The sequence below is a fragment of the Silurus aristotelis genome (assembly GCF_946808225.1).
Source record: "Silurus aristotelis genome assembly, chromosome: 14".
Classification (NCBI taxonomy): domain Eukaryota; kingdom Metazoa; phylum Chordata; class Actinopteri; order Siluriformes; family Siluridae; genus Silurus; species Silurus aristotelis.
The window spans coordinates 18,874,601-18,895,548 of NC_139587.1; the positions used below are offsets into that span (position 1 = coordinate 18,874,601).

Below are 20,948 nucleotides of genomic sequence, written 5' to 3' on the forward strand. Positions count from 1 at the left end.
GAGTGACTGTTACTTCAAGGGGCTAGTCTATTGTTTTGTTTTGAAAGTGTGCTGTACATTAAAGATTTGTTACACAATCACAAGGTGGACATGTGCTCCGTAGAAAACATTTTAATTATTACAACGTATATTACATACAGAATGTGGTTCACAAAATTTAATAAATAGGTCATAAAACATTCAAGCGAATGAACTGGATCCTCAAACGTTCACATTTTAAATGGTTTGACAGAATTAAGTTGGGACCCTGAGGCTTGATGGAAAAATAAATTGAATTCATGAAATAATTTTTTTCTTTAGAACAACATCCAGAAGGATGAACACACAATCCCATTTCCTTTCAAATGACAGTCATTGTTGTTACAGTGGCTGTTTTAATAATGACATAACACATTAACCACAGTTAAATTAAATAAACAGTGCAAAATGAACAATACTTTTTTTTTTCTCAACAGGAATTAAATATTTGGTAAATGAGATTGGTGTTCGGACAATAACTTCGCAATGGAATTCTGCATTTTCGGAAGCAGCAACTCAAATAAATTATAGTGCAAAAAGAACTAGGCAGTGTATACTGGCAAGACAAACAATTGCAGCACTATTTAAACAAATAATTCGATAAACAAAAGCATGGTCTAAATTCAAGTCAGTAATCGAGTCGCATAAACATTGTGAAATGTTCTACAGACTGCGTTGGGAACTGTTTAAACATGATCAGCTTCGGCAGGGTTTTTTTTTTTCTTTCTTTTTTTTTACACAAAAACATTTGCTAAAATGTAAAAAAAAAAAAAAAAAAACACTTCCCTTCATATCTGCCAGCTACAATATTACAGTCCTGAGTCCTTCCAAAGATCGATAGATTTCAAAAATTCAATAAATTAACACAATATTAACCATTGAAAAACCATTTAGTGCACATGAAACAAAAGAAAAGTAACTGAAACAGTCATGGAGGCATTGTAAATCCTTTCAAACAGTATAGTACACAAATATCATTGTCTGCGTAATTCCTACCCGGAGCTCACTGCTATTTAAAAAGCCCATTCAGAAGGCACAATGAGATCACCATACTGCTGCTGACTTTCGCAATGAAGCACAGCCTCTCTGTACAGTGACAACCTCGTCTTGTAACAAACATTTTTTTTTTCCGACTTTGGATTTTCACGTTACTGGTATTAGAAAGATGAAAATTCAAACCGAGATTTCTTTTGTTTGTTTTTGTTTTACAAAAATACAAATAGCTGAAAGTGATGGCATTTTATATGCAATTGTATGGTTGCGTAAGTCGGAATGTTGTCCCTTTACACGAGTCTCAACGATGCCACATGGCTATTTAAACTATTTACTATACAGCAAAGAGACTAGAGCTATGGTTAGACTTTTACAAAATCGGATATTACCTACAGTATTATGACCAAAAGTCTGGAAACAAAACAGCACTTTAGATTCTACGGATGTGTGTGTGTGTGCGTGTGTGCCACACTAAGCAATGATGTGTGGTTGCAGCTGAACTATACTAAACATGTATACATATTACAGCACGTATGGCAGAAGAGTGATGACGGTTTTCTTGCAATCGTTTCTATTTGCGGCCGTACATTCGCTCGATGTCGTGAAGATAGTGGTTCTTCAGCTCCTTCCTTTTCAGTTTGAACGCATCGGTCACCAAGCCGGTTTCAGGAGTCCACGGATCCGGGCTCAGGTGAACTTTTACTGGGATCTCAAAACGCTGCAGTTTAACTACAATCACACAAAATATGACGCATCATTAGTAATGGCACAAGCAGGACACAAATGTTACTGAAACAATCCACAGTGACTTCAGTTTTACTCTGCTCAATATTATCTTGAATTATATCATTTCAAATATCAATTGCTTTATTTATTTATTTTTTTTATGTATATAATCCTAGATCTCTTAATAACTATTTTTTGGAATCCAGATTACTGCCTGAAGGTGAAAAAGTTGTGGATTATTGTCAAATCAATCCTTATCCTATTTTATATTTCGTTTCAAAAGCAACAAAAAAAAGCCCCCTGTATACTGATACAATTTAATTCCCAGTGTGATCTTGGCAACAAAGGCTATCGTTATCAGCAGAGGTGTGCGTACATGGTGCAGCTGCGAAATACGGTATAGACTTGAAGGAGAAGTATTTATACAGAAATAGACAGTGTTTGCAAGGGTCTTTTTCCATGAGTGTGAATCAGAGACGGCTGAATCGGCCCTAAATGCAATCATGAGCGAAAAATCGCAAGAGTAAGAATGTGGGAATGTGTAGGACTGGCTGTAATAAATATCTACAACCACCATTATTATGTGCATAAGAGAATTATCTAAATTAAAAAAGAAAAAATGTTTCTGTACAGATGAGTTCATAGTAGGACAAATCACTGAATGGTGATTTATTATGGTGTCATAATGGGATGATTTTATTCTATTTCATATCGCATGGCCACCGTTTTATTTATATTAAAGCATATCAAAATTTCAAGGCAGAACTAGAAGAGTACAGCCTCTACTATCAGTGACACAATGTCATGTGAAGGCCCTTTGCAAGACAAAAACAAGTGAAGGCATGCTGCTTTACTTTAAATCAGTCACCTTCTACAATAAACTACACTCTCTACACTATGATCACTGGGATACTTGATTATGTTATTCTAAGAATTCCCGGAAATGAAAAATCTGACGTGGCAATACTGCTCGCAGAAATACGGAAAGTAAACAAACCAATAAATTAACAACATACTTGAAGTGGCAACTTCTTTAATTTCCCTCAAGACTTCCATCTCCATAATCGGGTGGTTGCAGATGTCCAGCCAGGTACCTGTGATACCCTTCTGATGAGCCAGATCGGTCAGTTTCTTCTGGGTTGGTACGACAAAGCTGATCACATAGTTTTGGTCACTGGATAGAAATAGAAAGAAAAAAACTAAAGAGTGGCTCTGCTTTTGTTAATAAGCATCCCTGTAGTTCACATTTCACACAGCTTGAGCTGGATATTTGGATAAAGCACCTGTTGGCGTATGCGCAAATGTTGTCGATAAGAGAGCAGTTCTTCAGTGCCGACTCAACTTTGCCCAAAGACACGTACTCTCCAGCCTGCAGTTTCACAAGGTCCTTCTTACGGTCTAGTTATTAAAAAGTACAGAGAAAATGGCATTCATTAAAAAGGTGGTAATATCTAGGTGGGTCAGTTCAAACCCGTGTAATAGATGATATTAGCACTAGGGCCATTAATGGTAAGAACAATTAACATTTCTGGCCAGTGTAGATACACACCCACAATCTGCAGACAGCCATCAGGGTGAATCTCTCCTATATCTCCAGTGCAGAACCAGCGCTGTCCATTTTCATCCACAAAGAATTCCTCACTGGCCATCTTGTCACACCTAAAGTAGCCCATGGTCACATTTGCACCACCAATCAAAATCTCACCTCGTGGATGAGGCTTGTCAAGCTTTGTATAGCCACCTGTAAGAGAATACGTTTTTACTTTAGGATATGTTTTTGTCAGTTCAGCATTTTCTACATTCTCCTAAAGTCAATAAAGAACTTTTATAATGCACTCTGTGTTTTAAACAGAGCAGTCGTGTACATCCATTTCATCCACTGACCTTCTAACCAGTCTCGGACTTTTACCTCACAGCAAATGAGAGGAGCCCCGACTCTTCCTGTGCTGTAGTCGGTCACTGCAAGCCAAAACAAACAGAGGTGCAAGTCAGGCTTAAACAAAATAAAATAAATAAATAAAAGACAGAAAACCACAACAACTACTATAAATAAGTCATTTAGTAAATAAAAGCACACTGTGAGGGAAGTGTTGGTACTTAAATACGTGATATTTATTGCAACACGAAAAAAAGAAAAGAAAGAAAGAAAAGAAAATAAGCACAAAATGTCAACATGGAGCTGGGTCAAGTTGCTGTGGTCAGGGATCCTCACTTTGCACAAAAAATGAGAAATAGGAGCTGTTGTGTTTGTATTTAACCAACTGTTCTGTTTAATCAGGGAATGTGGGGGATTTTGTAGATCCTCAAATTTAAGCTGTGGCCAAAATAAATCAATCAATATCATTTTGAGGATACAATTAAGAGTGGTGCATTCGGTATGACGCAAGAAAGAAAAAAAAAAAAAAAAAAAAAAAAAAGTTATTTTTTCAGATATTAAGTCTGACTGTACTATTTTAAAGTGAGTCTAATGCACTAGTTCTGGAAAATATCAAACAAAAAAATAAATCATCCTATTTGCATAACATTTGCAAAATTAGTTACAGCTATCTATTAAACATCTATCAGATAATATCTCAGTAGTAATATGACAAACCTGATTTAATGCATATGTTTAAAATTAAATTTTTATTTTCCTTCCTTTGTGAAAATATGTAATAAAACATGGGCAAACAAAACAATATTTATTTTGATAGCAGATAAAAAAAAAATCCCTGTATAAAAAGATTGTCTCGTTTTCCATGTCATGATTTTCTCACCCTCAGTGATAGTGCCTGCTCCACAGGTCTCAGTGAGGCCGTAACCCTGACCCACGGGGCAGCAGAAACAGATGTTCATGAAGCGCTGAGTGGAAGAGGAGAGAGGAGCCCCTCCTGACAGCATCATTCGCACATTTCCTCCCAACAGTGCTCTTACTTTTTTAAACATCCTACACACACACACGTAAAATAATCACCATGAATCTTAATTCTCAAAAGAAACATTTCCTAAAGTGTCTCACAACCATACACGAGCTCTTACAAGTTGCAAAGAGGAGCATCGTAGCCGTTCTTAATCTGCTCCAGCTTGTAGTTGTAGGCCAGATTGAACAGGGTCCTCTGCACCACGTTCATCTCCTGCACTTTGCTTAAGACGTTTTTCTTGATGCGGTCCATTATTTCCTAGTGGACAAAGTGATGAGTTTAACGGATTATGATATTGAGGATGACGATCATAAAGTTAAGCTGCGATAACAATTGGATTATAATAAAGACTTACTGGGACAGCTGCCATCAGTGTTGGCTTTAGGACAGTGCAGTCACCCTTACTGCCCTTTTTAATTTTTGTGGACTACAGAAAGAAAAGAAAAAAAAAGAGCGATTATGTAAATGCATTAGATACTGCAATTATAGATACAATTCCAGGGTGAAGATTAGCTCTATGTTTATGTTGCACCTGTGTTACCTGATCAGAGAGTGTCTGCGGTGAAGAGTAACCAATCCTGCAGCCATAGGCTACGCACGAGATCTCTGCAGTCATCTCCAGCACATGGGCCAGGGGCAAATAAGCAATGTAGGTGTCCTTGCAGCTATCAAAACACAAAGTCACGTTGAAAATAAACTGTACTGACTCGGTCTTTGTGCAAGGCCGTGTAGAGTATCTTCTACTCACCCAAGGCCTGGGATCCTCTCACACTGGCCTGTCATGCCTGCAATGAGATTGCTATGGACAATCATGACTCCTTTGGGACGTCCTGTGGAGCCACTGGTGTACATGATGACGGCCATGTCTGACGGGACGGGTCTGACTATCTCCCTGCTCACTGAAACATAAACCGGGCATTAATGATGTTTTTTTCCCCCCCCTCAGAATGACTGCATAATTGCTATTTCCGACTGAAATACAACAAAATTGAACATATACACTGAATATTTTAATATTTGAAGAAGCAGTTTTATTGTCCAAGTCGCACTTACAGTTTTCAGGCTTTGCGCCGAGCTCCTTTACAGACTGCATACTGTGAATCTGAATGTTTTCCGGATAGCCTGCGGTGTTGAGGCTCTTGTTGTCGACATAAATGATGTGCCTCAGGTTGGGGATTTGAGGAAGGACACTCTACAAAATAATAACACATCATATAGTGTATTTTAATGTCTTGTCAGTGTGAAAAGGGTCAACGTCACATTAACGCAGCATCCGGAACTAATTTGTTTAAAGAAGCCGTGTAATCAGTAATCAGAGACAAGAGAATAACATTTACCTTTAACCTGGTTTCCAGAAGCTCTATACTAGTGACCAAGTGAGTCACACCACACTCGTTGAGTCCAAAGGCAACAGCGTCTTCTCCAAGAGTGGCGTAAAACGTGACCACTGTAACGAACATAGCGTGACCAGGGTGTCAATAATGTGTAAATAAATAAAGCCCAATAAAACTCTGTGTTCCATTAAAAAAAAAAAAAAAAAAAAAAGTCCAGTGTTTATTTCAGTAACCCGATCGTATTCTCTTTCCTGACTATTCCTTGAACTCTGTTTTAACACGAGTCAACAGTCTGCTGTATTTCTTGCAAAATATAAAACATTTTTATGAGACAGAAAATTTGCTCCTTACATGGGAAATTGCGTCTAAAGCAGGCCTGAGCTGTGATCATCCATTCAGCACGAGTTTCACAGAATATAGCAATAGTGTTTTTTGGCTGCTGGCCCAGTGCTGCCAAACCACTGCCAAAGAGAGTAACGTCAGCATCCACCTCTTGATACGTCATCCACTTGTAATCCCCCAAGATCAGCTAGAAAAAACAGAATAAATCCAGAATATAAATGGATCAAAAAATAAAGGAAAAAAAATTATTCAATATCCTTTATCCGGCAACATTTTTTACTTTCCATTAAATAAATTATGATTAGAATTACTTCATATATATATATATATATATATATATATATATATATATATATATATATATATATATATTTATATAGATAGATAGATAGATAGATAGATAGATAGATAGATAGATAGATAGATAGATAGATAAATTAAATGATTAAAATAAATTAATGAAAAATAAACATAAGACTGGCATCAACATCAGCTGATATTTGTATTGGTATAAAAACTGTTGGTTAACTGAAGCCTATGTGAAAGGGGGTTAGGAAACCTGATGCCTGTTGATTTGATAATGCATTTGTGTGTAAACAGCTACCTTTTTGAAGACCTTGCCACCTGGCTGGGTTTCATTCTCTTCACTCAGGATGGTTCGTGTGCCCAGGCATTGTAGCTTATTGAAGCGCTGCACTGCATTATCAAACAGTTTGTCCAGCGTGTCTTTTCCCTGGAAGTCCATCAGGGCCAGGGAGTCGAAGCGGTCCACGGAGCGATAGGGTCCTTCTATTTGACCTTTGGTGGATTTGGCCTTGGGTCGCTTAGCCTTGGCTATCTTCTCCTGGGCTCCCGTTAGGAAGTACCAGGGTAGGAAGCTCAGCACTGAGTACATCCATACCAGCAGGTGAACTGGGATCAGTAGAACATTGCTAAGGTTGATTTTCATAATCATGGGGGTTTTGAGACAGACGTGTGTACACCTGTGTGAGGTCTCTTTAGTATGCTGGTACTTTATGACTAGTGAAGTTGTGCCTCACTTGCTGCTCTTTGAAAATGTGACCTAACAAACACAGAATCACAAAACAAACAAATATTAAAATTAGATGAAAAAAATTAATACAATGACACTTTGATTCATTGACAAAGTAGGCATTATTTTCTTTGCATGGACCTGCAGGGTTTTTCAGTGGTCACATGTATCTTGTGAAAGATGCGACCCAGAGAACTGAAAACAAAGAGAATCCAGGTCTATGCAAATACAACCCTCACACCACGAAGCTGATTATACAGTGATGAGCTGCAGGCTATCATGACCTCAGAATATTTGCTCAGTGAACTGATAAGGTTGTGTATTCTATTTTAACCTCCATTAAAATACCATGCAGGTAATTTAAATACAAAACAAGCCACGGACACATTATTCTCTATTAATGCAAACCAGCCGTGCGATTGTGCACGCAGAATATTTGGATCTTTTGATGTTCATTTTGTAAAATTCTTTTAATATTTGTTTCAATATTTGTAATTGATTTGTTAGAGAGTTCTGGAAGAACGTTGCCTCATTTCACTGTATTCTGCATCAGCTATATATGTTTGAAATGACAATAAAAGCATATACAACACTGGCACAAACTGACAAAGCTCATTTTCATATTTTTGCATACAACGATGTCAGTGAATCTGACAAAGCTTTACTAAGCCATGCACAAACATTCACACTTTTGAGTAAGAACAAACAATAAAAACGTACAAAGAATGATCCAAGAAAACATTAGCATTTTTCTTTTTTTTGTAAACAATTTCCCTCAGGAATTAATTAAGCACTCTTGTATGCATGCATGTAGTGATTGATCTAACTAAACTCTATGGTCATTTCAGAGGTTGCAATCCGTCCGAAGCGTCCCATAAAGAATTCAAGTCTATACCTTTATTTGAAATCGGAGAAGTGCATCTGAGAAGTGAGACTGCACTACCTTTCACTACCTTTTTCTTATTTCACTTGATGTCTCCCGATGCTGCTGCAACACTAAAATTTTCACCTGGATTTAATAACACACCTATCTTTACATTACATCAAAAGCACCATGGCTGTCCATCTTTGATCCTCCGAAACCTGAAAATGTCCTTCTAAGGTGCAATAAATAATTCACCAGAAACCATACATGGTTACAGAAAAATCTAAGCTGTAATATATCCAAAGCACGTACCTTCACACATCAGATACATCAGATGAGCGACAAAACTAAAAAATGAACAGATAACGACCAAATTATAAAATATAAGAGTCTACCAAGAAAGAAGTGGAGATTTATATCTGGTCTTGCGGATGTTTAACCAAATTTCACCAGGTCAGACCAGAGAGGAAGCGTGAGTGTGAGAGCCAATGACGTGACACTCCTGAGCTCACCCCACACTAACCACATCCACCAATACGCATGCAGACACACAGTGATCTGCATTTATAGGCTCAAACTTGGATCTCATTACTCACAGTGCAGGTGAATAAGGTTTAGAATTTAAAACCATGTCCTCCAGCCAGGTTATTGGCACAGTTCAAAGACAGATCATACAATGAAACTTTAAATGCTTATTTCTAATGTTTCTTATCAGAGAAGTTATTTATCCTTGATAGCCATCATCACAACCACAGAAAACAAAAATGCAGATTATTTATAAATTAAGCAAATGGTTTCCGTTATGACTCAGTGAGGCAGTGATGCTTGTCGAATCATGGCGTGGTTGTTGTCTGTCAGTACACATAATTGGAAAAGGCATTAAAACATGTTGCCTTCTGTGATTTCAATAGACCTACATGGAACACACTTTTAGTATGGTTGATAGGAAAGCACCAACACTAAACCTTCATCACCACATTCACCATCACCATCATCATCACGAGAGCTCCACCACACTTTCCACATTCCCGCCTCTCAAACTGAGAAACCACATCATTCATCATCATTATTATCATTATTTCTTTCAAATTATAAAGATCTCAGGTTTCTCCCCAAGCATCTCCTGCCATTTCTTACCCGGTCTTTTAACCTTGCTAGCTACGACACTTCCGATTTACAAAAAAGAACACAAAGCTACATCGATATTTAAGTCTTCCTTAACATAATCAGTTAGTATTTAAAGTAAATATGGAAAAAAAAAACCCTGATAGCTCAGAGTTTACCTTTCGATTGTTGGAGCAGCCTCAGTGCCAGGTCATCTACCTCAAGTCTGAAAAGAATGACCGAGAGTTACCCCTCAACGTCCTACCCCAAACCCGGAAATATGACGTCACCTGACTCCATATTTTTTAGCCAATCAGGAAGACGGCGTGCGGCTCAGCCGGGCTTGCTCATTTGTTTCAAAGCTCCCTTGCTTTGAATGCGCGTGATGAGCGTTAGACTGACGCATTTTCCACTGGTTATGCCATAAATTCTTCCACGTTATTGAGGCATTAGGGGATAGTCATTGTTGAACGAAATACAAGGTTTCATCATGACTGACTCAGCACTGCCAGGCCAGTCTCATGTAACAAGGATGGCTGTTATATGTTCGTCTTGCCACGCAATGTCATTCATTTATTCAGCCATCTTCAGTATGCACCTAATTCTGGTGAGGGTGGATCTGGGAGATTATCCTGGAAGCCCCCAGCACAAGGCAGGGACACATCTAATATGTTTATAGCAACATCAATTTATGTCAAGTACACCATGACATGGCACACGCTTGAGTACACTTAAAATAATGTTTAATAAATATTTGGGATCTGGTAGCTTAGTGGTTAAGGCATTGGGCGTGAGTTCCAGCCACACCAAGCTGCCACTCCAGGACCCCTGTGCAAGGCCCTTAACCCAATATTTGCTCAGTTGTATGAATGAAATAAATGTAAGTTGCTCTGGCAAAGGGTCTCTGCCCTTGCTGTTAATGTATTAAAAAATAATAATAAAATTAAAAAAAAACCCCACATCATCAGACTTTTTTCAGTTTTATTTTTATTAACTGATATTTACACCATAAAAAAAAAAACACATGAATAAGTAAACACTTAGTGAGCCATGTGGTCTACTTAGGTACAAGGGTCACTTTTTGCCTTCAACCATGATGATGTGGTAGCCGAACTTTGTCTTCACTGGAGGATCTGTGTATACAGGCTTGTCCATTGTGCTGACAGGTAATGCGAACGCAGCATCTTGAAATGGTCCCACCATTGATCCTCTGGTCATCCAGCCCAGGTCACCCTGCCAAAGATAAAACAAAGTTTCTAAGGTCACACTTTCCCTACTTTTAATAACTTTAATTTTGGACCTGCTTTCTCACTGAACCTTTACACCGTAACAGGAGATAAACAGCTGCATGTGATGTGGCAAAAAATAAATAAAAAATGCAAGCACACAATGAGCAGTGCTGAAGTGCTGAAACATTTATGTGTCCAGCTCAAGAGGCCTAATTTAATTACAGACATATATAAGGGGAAAAAAAACAATCACATGACTTGGAAAGAATGTAATGAAAGGAAATGTGGACAGAGGAATTGACATCAAGCAATACAGGATTGTCTGGTTCTCATTTGACATTCAACATATATGTAAAGTACCAAAACTTGTGCTTATTTTTTTGTGATTTTTTATTTTATTCAAACAATATGCTGTTAAAAAGATTCAGACTGATTTCCAGGTCATAGACCGAGTAATGTTCTATGAGGAAGGTATGAAAAGGGGAGTACTGATTTACATACTTTTTTAAAAATGTACAAACGGGAACAGAAAAATGCATATACTAAAGATACCTCATGTATATCAAGATAAACATTTCCCCAAAACTGTGATGTCATGATCAGGGCTAGGACACCATTGGTTAGCCTTACCCCTTGTCTAGCTTTGTCTTCGCTGTACTGTGATGCCACTTCACTAAAGCGCACTCCGGACTTCAGCTTCTCCATAGCCTCCATGCATTTTCCATGTTTCTCACAAAGAATATGACGCACCTGGAAGGTACAAAATAATATAGCCACATCAAATGTCAATCACACGAAATGAAATGGTCACATCAGATCAGTTTATGCATTTGATCACTTAATTTCTAAAGTACATAACATAGCCTCCTGCTGAACCAGTACGTTGTGGAAAGAGGTCAGATCAGATGTCATTTGGGGGGGGTGAAGCATTCTTAGCTCAGTAATCACATGTTCATGGTAGTGTGTGCTGTACTGAAAATGCCATGAGATGGGATTTCCATAGAATCCAGTGGTCCAATTGTAAACGGCACACTTGTAAATAACATCTAAACATACATTTAAACAATATTTGTACTTCTGCATATATTGCATTATTTAATTGTATGTTTTACTATTTTGTTACATTATGTCTGTACTTTCTTCTGCAATGGAAGCTCTAGATGCCAAGTCAAATTCCTTGTATGTGTAAACATAGTTGGTAATAAAAATATTTCTGATTCTGATTTGTTTCTGTATGTACGTGACCCTTCTAACCAAATCTTACCAGACTCAACAGCAGCCTTGTATTGTCTATTAAAGCTGTATATTATACAGTACACCTTTGTGGATTACACGTAGTGCAGACCACAGCGGTCGTACCCATTTAAGACAAGATCATCAGAACATTTTTTTAAGAATTAACAGAGACATAAAAGAAATCAACCAAGTTTTCATCACATAATACATGCTTTGTGAAAGGAACATGTAGCATGCAGGAACCTGTATATAAATGAATCTGCATGTCTGAATCGTACAAGCCGCTACTGTAGAGCAATACAGTTTGTTTACAAAAGCGACTAATGTGTTCTTAATATATATATATAAAAAAAAAATAATAATAATAATAATAATAATAATTTAAAAAATGCAGACTATGATGCTGCCTTCAAATCCTAGAAATTACCATAATTACTAGGTGAGCACATAGACATAATAAACAAAGTGCCATAATTACAACTCGGAATCTAATTTTTCTTTTTTTTTTTTTTATTTATTATTTCTTAGTTAAGGGGCATGTCAATAACTAAAAATGTATATCATTATAAACATCCAATACGAGTGTGATGTCTAGAGCAGATGGGAAGTTTCAAGTGGTCCTTTTGCATAACTGCCCAGTTCTTTTCCTTTCAGTTAAGCAAAATAAACTTTCCTGCATCACTGTGCCCCACCCAAAACCACTTGACCACATATTGCATTGTGGTTATAAGCTCAAACTCATACACACGCCCAAGAAGCATGGAAGGAATTATGAAATATTGTCCCAGAAATGACAAAATATTGTTCTGCAAATAATTGTGACAAACAATATTATTGTAATTGTATGTTTTTTTTTTTGTTTCCAGATCAAAAACTGGGAGAGAGTGTTTTGTTTTAAAGCTTTTAAATTCGTTGTATTGCCTGTTTTTTTTTTTATTGTCACTGTTTTTAAGCAAAGTTGACACGCCAACATGTTCTCGTTAATTTATTCCTTCACACTCTCTGTAGTCATAAGAAAATGCCTTTTCTTTAAACCCTGACCGTCCCCTCTGTGTTTGTGAAGCTGCCTGAGCCCTGCCTACAACACAGACAGCAGACTCAGCAAAAATGCTGGACACGTTCATTTTTATGTACATACAATATATATGGCTAATATATTGCATCAACAAAAATTATCGAGGTCCAATCCATTTATCGATGACACATCGATAATCATTGCGACAGGCCTAAACATGCCTCATCACTGTTTTTTCCCTGAAATAATAAACTGTTATAATACTATAATGATAATATGTAATTCAAGTCGAACGGTTTGATACTTTATTACACATTTTGCATGCGTGACTCTGACAACAGAGCTGCTTGTGTCTTCTCTCGTACAGATCCCTCATACAGGCAACAGCACAGAGGCAGTGTCAGCGCGGTGCTCATGATCTGATCAGTGGTGCTCAGTTGTTATTCAAGGGATGGGAAAGGAAAGGAAAGTGGAAAGGACAGAACAGAAAAAGACAGTAGAGGGAAGGAAAGAAAGACAGAAAAAGCAAGGAAAAGGAAAAATAAAGGACAGGAAGACAGTAAAGGAAAGAGCAGGACGGGAAGGGAAAGAAATAGATAAAAAAGCAAAGGAAAGAAACACAGTAAAACTAAAGAAAATGCAGAAAAAAATGCAGAAAAGCAAAGGGAAAAAAAGACAAGAAAGGAAAGAAGGGACAGGAAAACAGTAAAGGACAGAACAAGAAACAAAAGACAGAAAGAAATGCAGAAAAGCAAAGGAAACAAAAAGACAGGAAGGGAAAGACAGACAGAAAAGGAAAATACTGACATGCTCGTTCTCTTGCTTGCTCTGTCTGTCTGTCTGTCTGTCTGTCTGTCTGTGTGTGTGTGTGTGTGTGTGTGTGTGTGTGTGTGTGTGTGTGTGTGTGTGTGTGTACAGACAATAACAATAGAACTAGTGCACGAGTGTGTCAGATAAACTCGCCTGTGTGTGATTGTGTTTACCTTCACTGCAGTGCCTCCTTTCTGACTCTTCTCCTTCTTGTCTCCGTCTCCACTGTCCGAGGCGCCTCCTGCTTGCACACAGCACAGATTTCTACCATCTTTCAGACAAACTGAGTGTCAAATCATTGCCACCAACCTATATCTCGTTATCTATAAGGACTAATGGTTTATAATGCTACACCACCTAATGAAAGCCATATACTTTTAATTAACTAACCAGTTTCCATAAAACAGCCCTGATCATTTAACACTAATAAAGCGCTACACTGCACTAGCAGAACTGCTAAGCTAACTAGCATGCTAGCTAACCACTCATCTAGATTGTCTAAAGAAACTGGGGAGATAGAAATAGACAAATCATTCGTAACTAATGTATTTTAAATATATTATTTGATTGTTATACGTGTACCCACCCTTTGCTCCTTTGCCACCCTTTCCTTTTGGTGGCATATTGTATTAGCAGTTAGCCCACACGCCTCCCTGCAACAGCACACGAAGCGGCCTCGGCCTTGACCGGGTTGCCAAATGTGGTGCTGAATCCCATCTTTCGGTCATCTTTTTTTTTCTTTTTTTTAAATTATATATAGCTGTCTTAGTACTAAATATAATGAGTAGAAATAGAGACAATTGCATAAAATATAGTTTTATATACTAACTATCCCGCAAAATGTTATGTTTAGGAACGAATTGTTCCTAAAAGACCCATCACTACCACCTAAAGTTAGGTTACCTTTACTTGGGTTTTTTGTATGCAATTGTATGGGTTCAGATGGCCTGTTTATCTAAACATTTGTAATAGTTTAACATTTATAGATAAAAGGTATGCAGATGAATTAACTTTAATGTTATGAGAACATTTCTGAGCATAGCCACAAAATATGTGAGATGTTCTACTTATTATAGGTCCACTGAACAACAAGTTCTAGGAATGTTATGGACAACATTTATCTGAAAATAATATTGGAACCAGATAAAATCTCTTCTCAGAATGTTTCAACATTCAGCAGATGTTCCCAAAATGTCCTGGAATATTCCGGCTGAAATGTCCAGCTATTATTATGTAAAATTTAATTTCCAGGATGTTTAGGGTGTATAAGAAAGTTAAGGTGGCTTGTTGATGTAGCAGGTTGCATTGCTGCGATCTCATTGCCATCAGTTCTATCCTGAGCTTAAATGCCCTCCTACCTCATAAAAGTGTCCTGGTAGGCAAATTGAAATGTTCTACATGCAGCCACAAGTGATTATGCGTCCGTGTAATGTGTGCATGCTGCTCTGTGATGTATGGTGTGTCCCTGGTTCATGCCCACTCTGTCTGGAATCAGCTCAAGATCCTCCACAAATGTGTCCAAAACAAAGTGGTTATTGAAGTTGATTGAATGCAATAAGGAAAATGAAAACTAGCATACCATAGTAAAAATGATATACCAGCTTGACCAGTTGTGTCTTGTGTTTTGACAGCTGGGAATTTTCAGTTGGGAAACTCCCATATATGTTCATGGTTAGATGGCACACCTTGCACAAAGTATATTCACATGAAGGTGGTGTGTAGTTTTCAATTCGGGTTCTTGGTGCCACCCACATCTTGTGCATGCTTCAGCACATTTCTAACTGTGATCCTTAGTAAATATTTTTAGTTAACCAACCGTCCTTTTCACTCTTTGGTTGTCAAAATACACTTATTTTTTAAAATAATAAATACCAAAAAATGTGAATATAATCATTTTAAAGGATGTCGCTATCTTCTATTGATTGTTCAATTTGTCTTTCGTTTTATTTATGTATTCTCTAATCTTCACCATGTTTATTACTTCCTGAGGGAATTTGACCCTCATGTCATGTCATTTTTATACTGCAGTAAAACAGGAGATAGATAACATTTAATATTTCAGAGTTTAATATTTAGGTGAGCTGAAAGTAGGAGACTTTTTATCATTCATTTTTGTTATCTTAACCAAGGTACTTGTACCTTACAATGAGTGTAAGTTACACTATGTGGAAAAAAACACCTGACCATACATTTTTTATGTACTTTTTGTGCTTGCTATTTGTTGTTATAATATCTTCCACTATTCTGGGAAGATGTTCCACTAGAATTTGGAGTGTGCTTGTTGTGCTCATTCAACCACAAGGGCATTAGTAAAGTCAGGTACTGATGTAAGGTGAGGAGACTTGGAATGTAGTCAGTGTTCCAATTAATCTCAAAGGTATTCAAAAAGATTGAGGTCAGTGCACTATAGCAGGTCTTCCATTCAGTCCCATGTAAACCATATCTTTATGGAGTTCACTTTGCACTGGGGTATTGTCATGCTGGAACAGGTTTGCATTACCGAGTTCAAGTGTTGTGATGTGAAAATTCAAAGCAAATGCATTCAACAGAAGATTTACATATGGCTGGAGAAGTCAGGTGTCCTAATACAGTTGTGTATATAGTATAAATATTATTAAATAATTTTACAACTTAAAACCCCCTATGAAATAGACATACGTGGCATATAGCCTACAACAGGAAGTTGCATCATCTCAATTTCCTTGAGATAATTATTTTTAACAATATTATAATATTGACTGCTGGGGTAGGTCACTTTGAATGTATGTTCCCATCTTGTTATTAAAGTTTTTCTTTTCTTTGACAAAGAACTTTATTATAAAACAAATTATAAAATAAACATAAAATCAGTTTAAAACAAAAACCAAGAAAAGTCATTTACAGTGGTAAAAGTTTAGTGGGAAGTCGTTGGGTGCCAATGATCTGTTTGGCTGTTTTGATCTTTGCAGTGCTTTCCATTCACAATATGGTTGCTCAATAATTTTCTTTTCGATTTTACATAAAATAAGACCATACTGGCATAAAATACTGCCTTTTTTTCTTCACTTCTCTAACACACTCTTAATTACTTTGCACTGTTGACCCCAGGTACCTAAACTCATCTACTCATTTACTGTATATTAACTAAATAATATATTTTACCAATTGTAAAGCCTGCACAGTTGATCGGTTCACAGAGCACAGGTCGTACTGAATGTAATTATATACATTAAATATGTAAAAGCCAACCATTTTGTAAGAAAGAGTCGACTCTCTTCGACCGAGCCAATTGGTCCGACTCAGTAAAAACCGTGGTAGCGCGGGAGTGGGCGGGTCCCACCATGTGATCTCCGTGGACCAATAGGAAACGCGTGTGTCAGCACGCGGCTATCACCATAGAAACTGGCTGCTGAAAAACTACAACAAACCGTCGAGGGAGGCGCCTTTACAGGATTGGCTATGAAGGTACTTGTGTTTGGAAACAAGTAAAAAATAAGGAATATATTAATATCGATTTAGCTGTTTTGTGTATAAGTGTTATTTTTGTATAAAAGCAACGTTGGTTTTATTTTAATAGTAAGCTTTTTTTTTAAATCAAGTGGCTCAAAGAGATTAAATCATGATTGTTCTACAGATTTGAGATCCTCTCAGTCTACCCGACATGGACATACAGAATACACCGCGTTAATACAACTTTTTAGTTGTGGATACTGAAATGGAAGCATATGAGCGAATCCATGAGCTTGGACGAGGAGGAGCGGCTGTCGTCCTGCTGATGAGACACAAAGAAACAAACAAGCTCTGTGCTGTGAAGAAAATCAAAGTGGGCAGATCTTCAAATATCAAATCCAGACACAATGAACTGCAAGAGGCTGAGATTCTGAGGAAACTGAAACACCCTCATATTGTGACATGGAGCGACACGTTTCACGATCCACTAAAAAAGCACTTGTACATTGCTATGGAGTTCTGTGCTGGTGGGACCCTGGATGCCCAGATTCGAGGCAGAAAGGAAGAAGACTATTTCTCTGAGCCCATGGTGATGAAATGGTTTGTGCAAATTGTGATGGCGGTCAGTTATATTCATTCTGTAAGGATTCTGCACAGAGATATTAAACCCTCCAATGTACTGCTGACACAAAAGGGGGTGATTAAGTTGGGAGATTTTGGAATATCAAAGATCATAATCAACACACTAGACATGGCGTCCTCATTAGTAGGGACCCCCAGCTACCTCAGCCCTGAGCTGTGCCAGGACATTCCATACAGCACCAAATCTGACATATGGGCCCTTGGCTGTCTGCTGTATGAGCTTTGTGCACTTAAACCAGCTTTTACTGCTAAGAATATTCTGAGCTTGTTTTGTAAGATCACAAAGGGTAAATACAGCCAGGTACCAGCCAGCTACTCGAATAACCTTCACACACTGACTGAGAAGATGTTGTTTTTGCTTCCTGAGAACCGGCCGTCTTCTACTTCCATCCTGGCCATGCCTTATGTGCAGGAACATCTGGAACTGCTTTATTTGCAGCAGGAGGCAGAGTTGAGTAAAGGTAATGATGATCCTGTTCCTTCCTCGAATGAAGAAGAAATGTTAACCTGGAACAGTACTGTTCATTCTGACATGGATGATCTGCTTGAATTTGAGAACATGGAAAAAAATTATAACGCACATGTGAACAAGAGTATAGACGATGATATGACATATTCGGGGACTGAGTCTGAATATTTAGAAGATTTTGATGAAAGAGACAAAATGCTGTCCGATGAAGACATTTCAAAGAGCAGTTCCTCTTCCTCAAGTTTAGAGAATGGAAGAGTTACAGAAGAGCTGCATGGTAAGTGATTTGCACCACAGACCCCCACTGAGTTATTTAGCTTTGAATCTAACCTTTTGATACAGAGTTTCTCATATTCAGAATCTCATCTTCGCTTTCATGTATCGTCATGACAGTATGGCATAATGAGAGAAATTGCAAAAAGTTAGAAATTTATTAATGATATTAAAATTTCCTGATGGAGAAACATTTCACATATAGATTTTTTTATTTTAACCACTGTGCTATGTTATGTCACATAAAACTTTTTGCTTACTATGTGGTACATGCAGCAATTCCCCCTGAAGATCTGGATGATACTGAGTACTCAGATGACTTTGAGGACGATGAGGAATCGGGTGAGGATAGCTCTGCCTTGCAGACTCTTTCCGGAAATGATTCTCTCGACAGCATCAGTCTATCAGTCACTGTGAGAACTCTGAGACAGAAGTACATTGGTCAGTATGCAAATATTTTTCTTCTATACACAGTCCTGTGTGAAATAAATGGGCCAATAATGGTTTTTTTTAGAGGTTTTAAGAATAAATCGTTCACTAAAACAAAAAGTTCTCAGGAGTGCATTTGTTAATTTCATGTTCATTCCCAAGACAATTAAAGGCTGTTACCATGGTTATATATTGCAATTTTAGGCTTGGTCCATTTTTTTTGCCCAAAAGTATATGAGGTGTATAAGAGTATTATTGGTTGAATAAGGATATATATATATATATATATATATATATATATATATATATATATATATATATATATATATATATATATATATATTTATATATATATAATTATATATATATAATTATATATATATATATATATATATATATATATATATATATATATATATATATATATATATATATATATATATATAAGGATGCAAGGTTGTTTAAATCTAGAATTTTGAAAGCAAAGACAATACAAATAATACTTGATATTTCAGTATTACAATCCAATAATATTTTAATCCAATGATATTTTAGATGTTTCTCAGATTTCATGCTGTTTGCATTTTTTTTTTTGCAACGTTAACACTTTGCTTTTGGTTGTTTTTTTTTTCTCTTTTTTTTATTTGTTGATTTTGCCTTATACTTCAAATTATTGTTTTTTTGCTTAGACCATTTTGCTCTTGAAGTAGTTCGGGATTTGGAAATTTTTTTTCCTGTTGCAGCACTTTAGAGCACCAAGTCATTAATAATCTGAATAATTTTACATGTGAGTATGATTTGCTCCATGATTTATGATTTAAAATGAGACTTTTTTTACACTTCACTTTGCAGATGATGTTGGCCCTTTACTTTATGAGAAGATCAGTGAACATTTTGTGAATGACATGAAACTAGAAGACCATCATTTACAGTTCAAGCACATTGTAGGGTCCGATCACCTGGAGACCTGCTACCTCATGTTCAACACTGAACAAGAATCCACCTGTTGAACAGGCAGCTCTAAAAAACAATCATTATTAATTTATTACACTTTTTTTTTATTACACTGCAACACAAACAAATATTTACTCTGGTTCAATTAAGAAGTAAAATGAAAGCTGAGATAAAAAAAAAAAAAAACCTTTTAAATTTATATTTATTGTGTTTCTCATAAATTAACAATTCTATGTGATTTATGTGATTTATATATATATATATATATATATATATATATATATATATATATATATATATATATATATATATATATATATATACACACATAAAAAATATAATAGCTATATAATAGCTATATATATTATATTGTATATATATATTATATTTTTTCATGTGTATAACTTTGATGTGTTTAACTTTATATTTATTGTGTTCTTATAATTTAATAATTCTATGTGATTTATATATATATATATATATATATATATATATATATATATATATATATATATATATATATATATATTGTATATAGCTATTATATTTTTTCATGTGTATGACGTTTTTTCTTGGCGTCATATCCAAAGTACTAACTTTTATTACCAGCAGATGGCAGTCTATAGACAGCAAATGAATTGGAAAGAAAAATGCTTTGAGTAGGATGGAGTTTTGGGTTGCATTGTGTTTTCTGTGTTTATTTCTTATCCTGTCAAATGTTTCCTTCTGCTGTTAATATGATAATGATGTTGTCGAAGATGATGATGATGATGATGAGTAGTAACAGTGAGGAGAGCGGCCTGAAAAGAGAAAACACTGCCTGTTACTGATACAGAGATAGATTTAGTAGCATTGTGTTTTATGATTTAATCAAATGAAAGTCTGTATACCAAACTGTCATTACCACTAAATGAATAAAAATGCTGCAGTTATTTCTCATCTGCTGAATCATAGTGATCATAGTATGGCCTTTGAAATACCACAGCACCAATGTTGTGAATAATATGAAAGTGGACCAGATGTCCAGATATGCTCCATTTAATGTAAAATATAAAGCAGGAACAAGAATACTCTTTTCTCCCACCTCTTAAATACATATCAGGAGGTGGACAGGCTGTGCTTAATTATTCACGTATGTGTGTGTGTG

The 20,948-nt window shown here is 36.5% G+C and overlaps 3 protein-coding genes across 5 annotated transcripts; 1 reads left to right on the forward strand and 2 right to left on the reverse strand.

Annotated features, from left to right (window-relative positions):
• Positions 1 to 96: 96 nt before the first annotated feature.
• On the reverse strand, positions 97 to 9,643 carry acsl4a (acyl-CoA synthetase long chain family member 4a). 2 transcript variants are annotated; one of them, XM_083561595.1, is made up of 15 exons: positions 9,495 to 9,643; positions 6,918 to 7,376; positions 6,323 to 6,500; positions 5,975 to 6,084; positions 5,691 to 5,829; positions 5,386 to 5,536; positions 5,179 to 5,302; positions 4,993 to 5,064; positions 4,756 to 4,895; positions 4,494 to 4,663; positions 3,622 to 3,696; positions 3,287 to 3,478; positions 3,021 to 3,135; positions 2,754 to 2,911; positions 97 to 1,740 (listed from the first exon to the last, which is right to left on the reverse strand). In XM_083561595.1, exons 2-15 carry the CDS (start codon positions 7,266 to 7,268, stop codon positions 1,583 to 1,585), a joined length of 2,133 nt encoding a protein of 710 aa, XP_083417721.1. In that variant the 5' UTR covers positions 7,269 to 7,376; positions 9,495 to 9,643; the 3' UTR covers positions 97 to 1,582. The 2 variants fall into 2 exon arrangements, with proteins under 2 accessions (XP_083417721.1, XP_083417722.1); XM_083561596.1 differs by lacking the exon at positions 9,495 to 9,643 and adding an exon at positions 8,524 to 8,669.
• Positions 9,644 to 10,284: 641 nt separating this feature from the next.
• Positions 10,285 to 14,329, reverse strand: pin4 (protein (peptidylprolyl cis/trans isomerase) NIMA-interacting, 4 (parvulin)). Its single transcript, XM_083560091.1, has 4 exons — positions 14,192 to 14,329; positions 13,779 to 13,846; positions 11,175 to 11,294; positions 10,285 to 10,548 (listed from the first exon to the last, which is right to left on the reverse strand). The coding sequence occupies exons 1-4, from the start codon at positions 14,226 to 14,228 to the stop codon at positions 10,390 to 10,392; spliced, it is 384 nt and encodes a 127-aa protein (XP_083416217.1). The 5' UTR covers positions 14,229 to 14,329; the 3' UTR covers positions 10,285 to 10,389.
• nek12 (NIMA-related kinase 12) lies at positions 14,270 to 19,967 on the forward strand. Of its 2 annotated transcripts, XM_083560089.1 has the most exons (5): positions 14,270 to 14,328; positions 16,949 to 17,049; positions 17,219 to 18,422; positions 18,695 to 18,859; positions 19,700 to 19,967. In XM_083560089.1, the coding sequence occupies exons 3-5, from the start codon at positions 17,300 to 17,302 to the stop codon at positions 19,855 to 19,857; spliced, it is 1,446 nt and encodes a 481-aa protein (XP_083416215.1). In that variant the 5' UTR covers positions 14,270 to 14,328; positions 16,949 to 17,049; positions 17,219 to 17,299; the 3' UTR covers positions 19,858 to 19,967. The 2 variants fall into 2 exon arrangements, with proteins under 2 accessions (XP_083416215.1, XP_083416214.1); XM_083560088.1 differs by lacking the exon at positions 14,270 to 14,328 and having other exon boundaries at positions 16,366 to 17,049.
• Positions 19,968 to 20,948: the final 981 nt, after the last annotated feature.

What these genes read in the sequence shown, in the direction of transcription:
- acsl4a (XM_083561595.1), bottom strand. Translation starts at nt 7,268, where the DNA reads ATGATTATGAAAATCAACCTTAGCAATGTTCTACTGATCCCAGTTCAC. An exon ending in CACTGATGGCAGCTGTCCCA is followed by an intron (nt 4,896 to 4,992) that starts GTAAGTCTTTAT and finishes TTTGTCCACTAG; the next exon opens with GAAATAATGGACCGCATCAA. An exon ending in AGTCCGAGACTGGTTAGAAG is followed by an intron (nt 3,479 to 3,621) that starts GTCAGTGGATGA and finishes ATTCTCTTACAG; the next exon opens with GTGGCTATACAAAGCTTGAC.
- pin4 (XM_083560091.1), bottom strand. Translation starts at nt 14,228, where the DNA reads ATGCCACCAAAAGGAAAGGGTGGCAAAGGAGCAAAGG. An exon ending in GGGTGGCAAAGGAGCAAAGG is followed by an intron (nt 13,847 to 14,191) that starts GTGGGTACACGT and finishes GTGTGCAAGCAG; the next exon opens with GAGGCGCCTCGGACAGTGGA. An exon ending in AAGGAGGCACTGCAGTGAAG is followed by an intron (nt 11,295 to 13,778) that starts GTAAACACAATC and finishes TGTACCTTCCAG; the next exon opens with GTGCGTCATATTCTTTGTGA.
- nek12 (XM_083560089.1), top strand. Translation starts at nt 17,300, where the DNA reads ATGGAAGCATATGAGCGAATCCATGAGCTTGGACGAGGAGGAGCGGCT. An exon ending in AGTTACAGAAGAGCTGCATG is followed by an intron (nt 18,423 to 18,694) that starts GTAAGTGATTTG and finishes TGGTACATGCAG; the next exon opens with CAATTCCCCCTGAAGATCTG. An exon ending in TCTGAGACAGAAGTACATTG is followed by an intron (nt 18,860 to 19,699) that starts GTCAGTATGCAA and finishes TTCACTTTGCAG; the next exon opens with ATGATGTTGGCCCTTTACTT.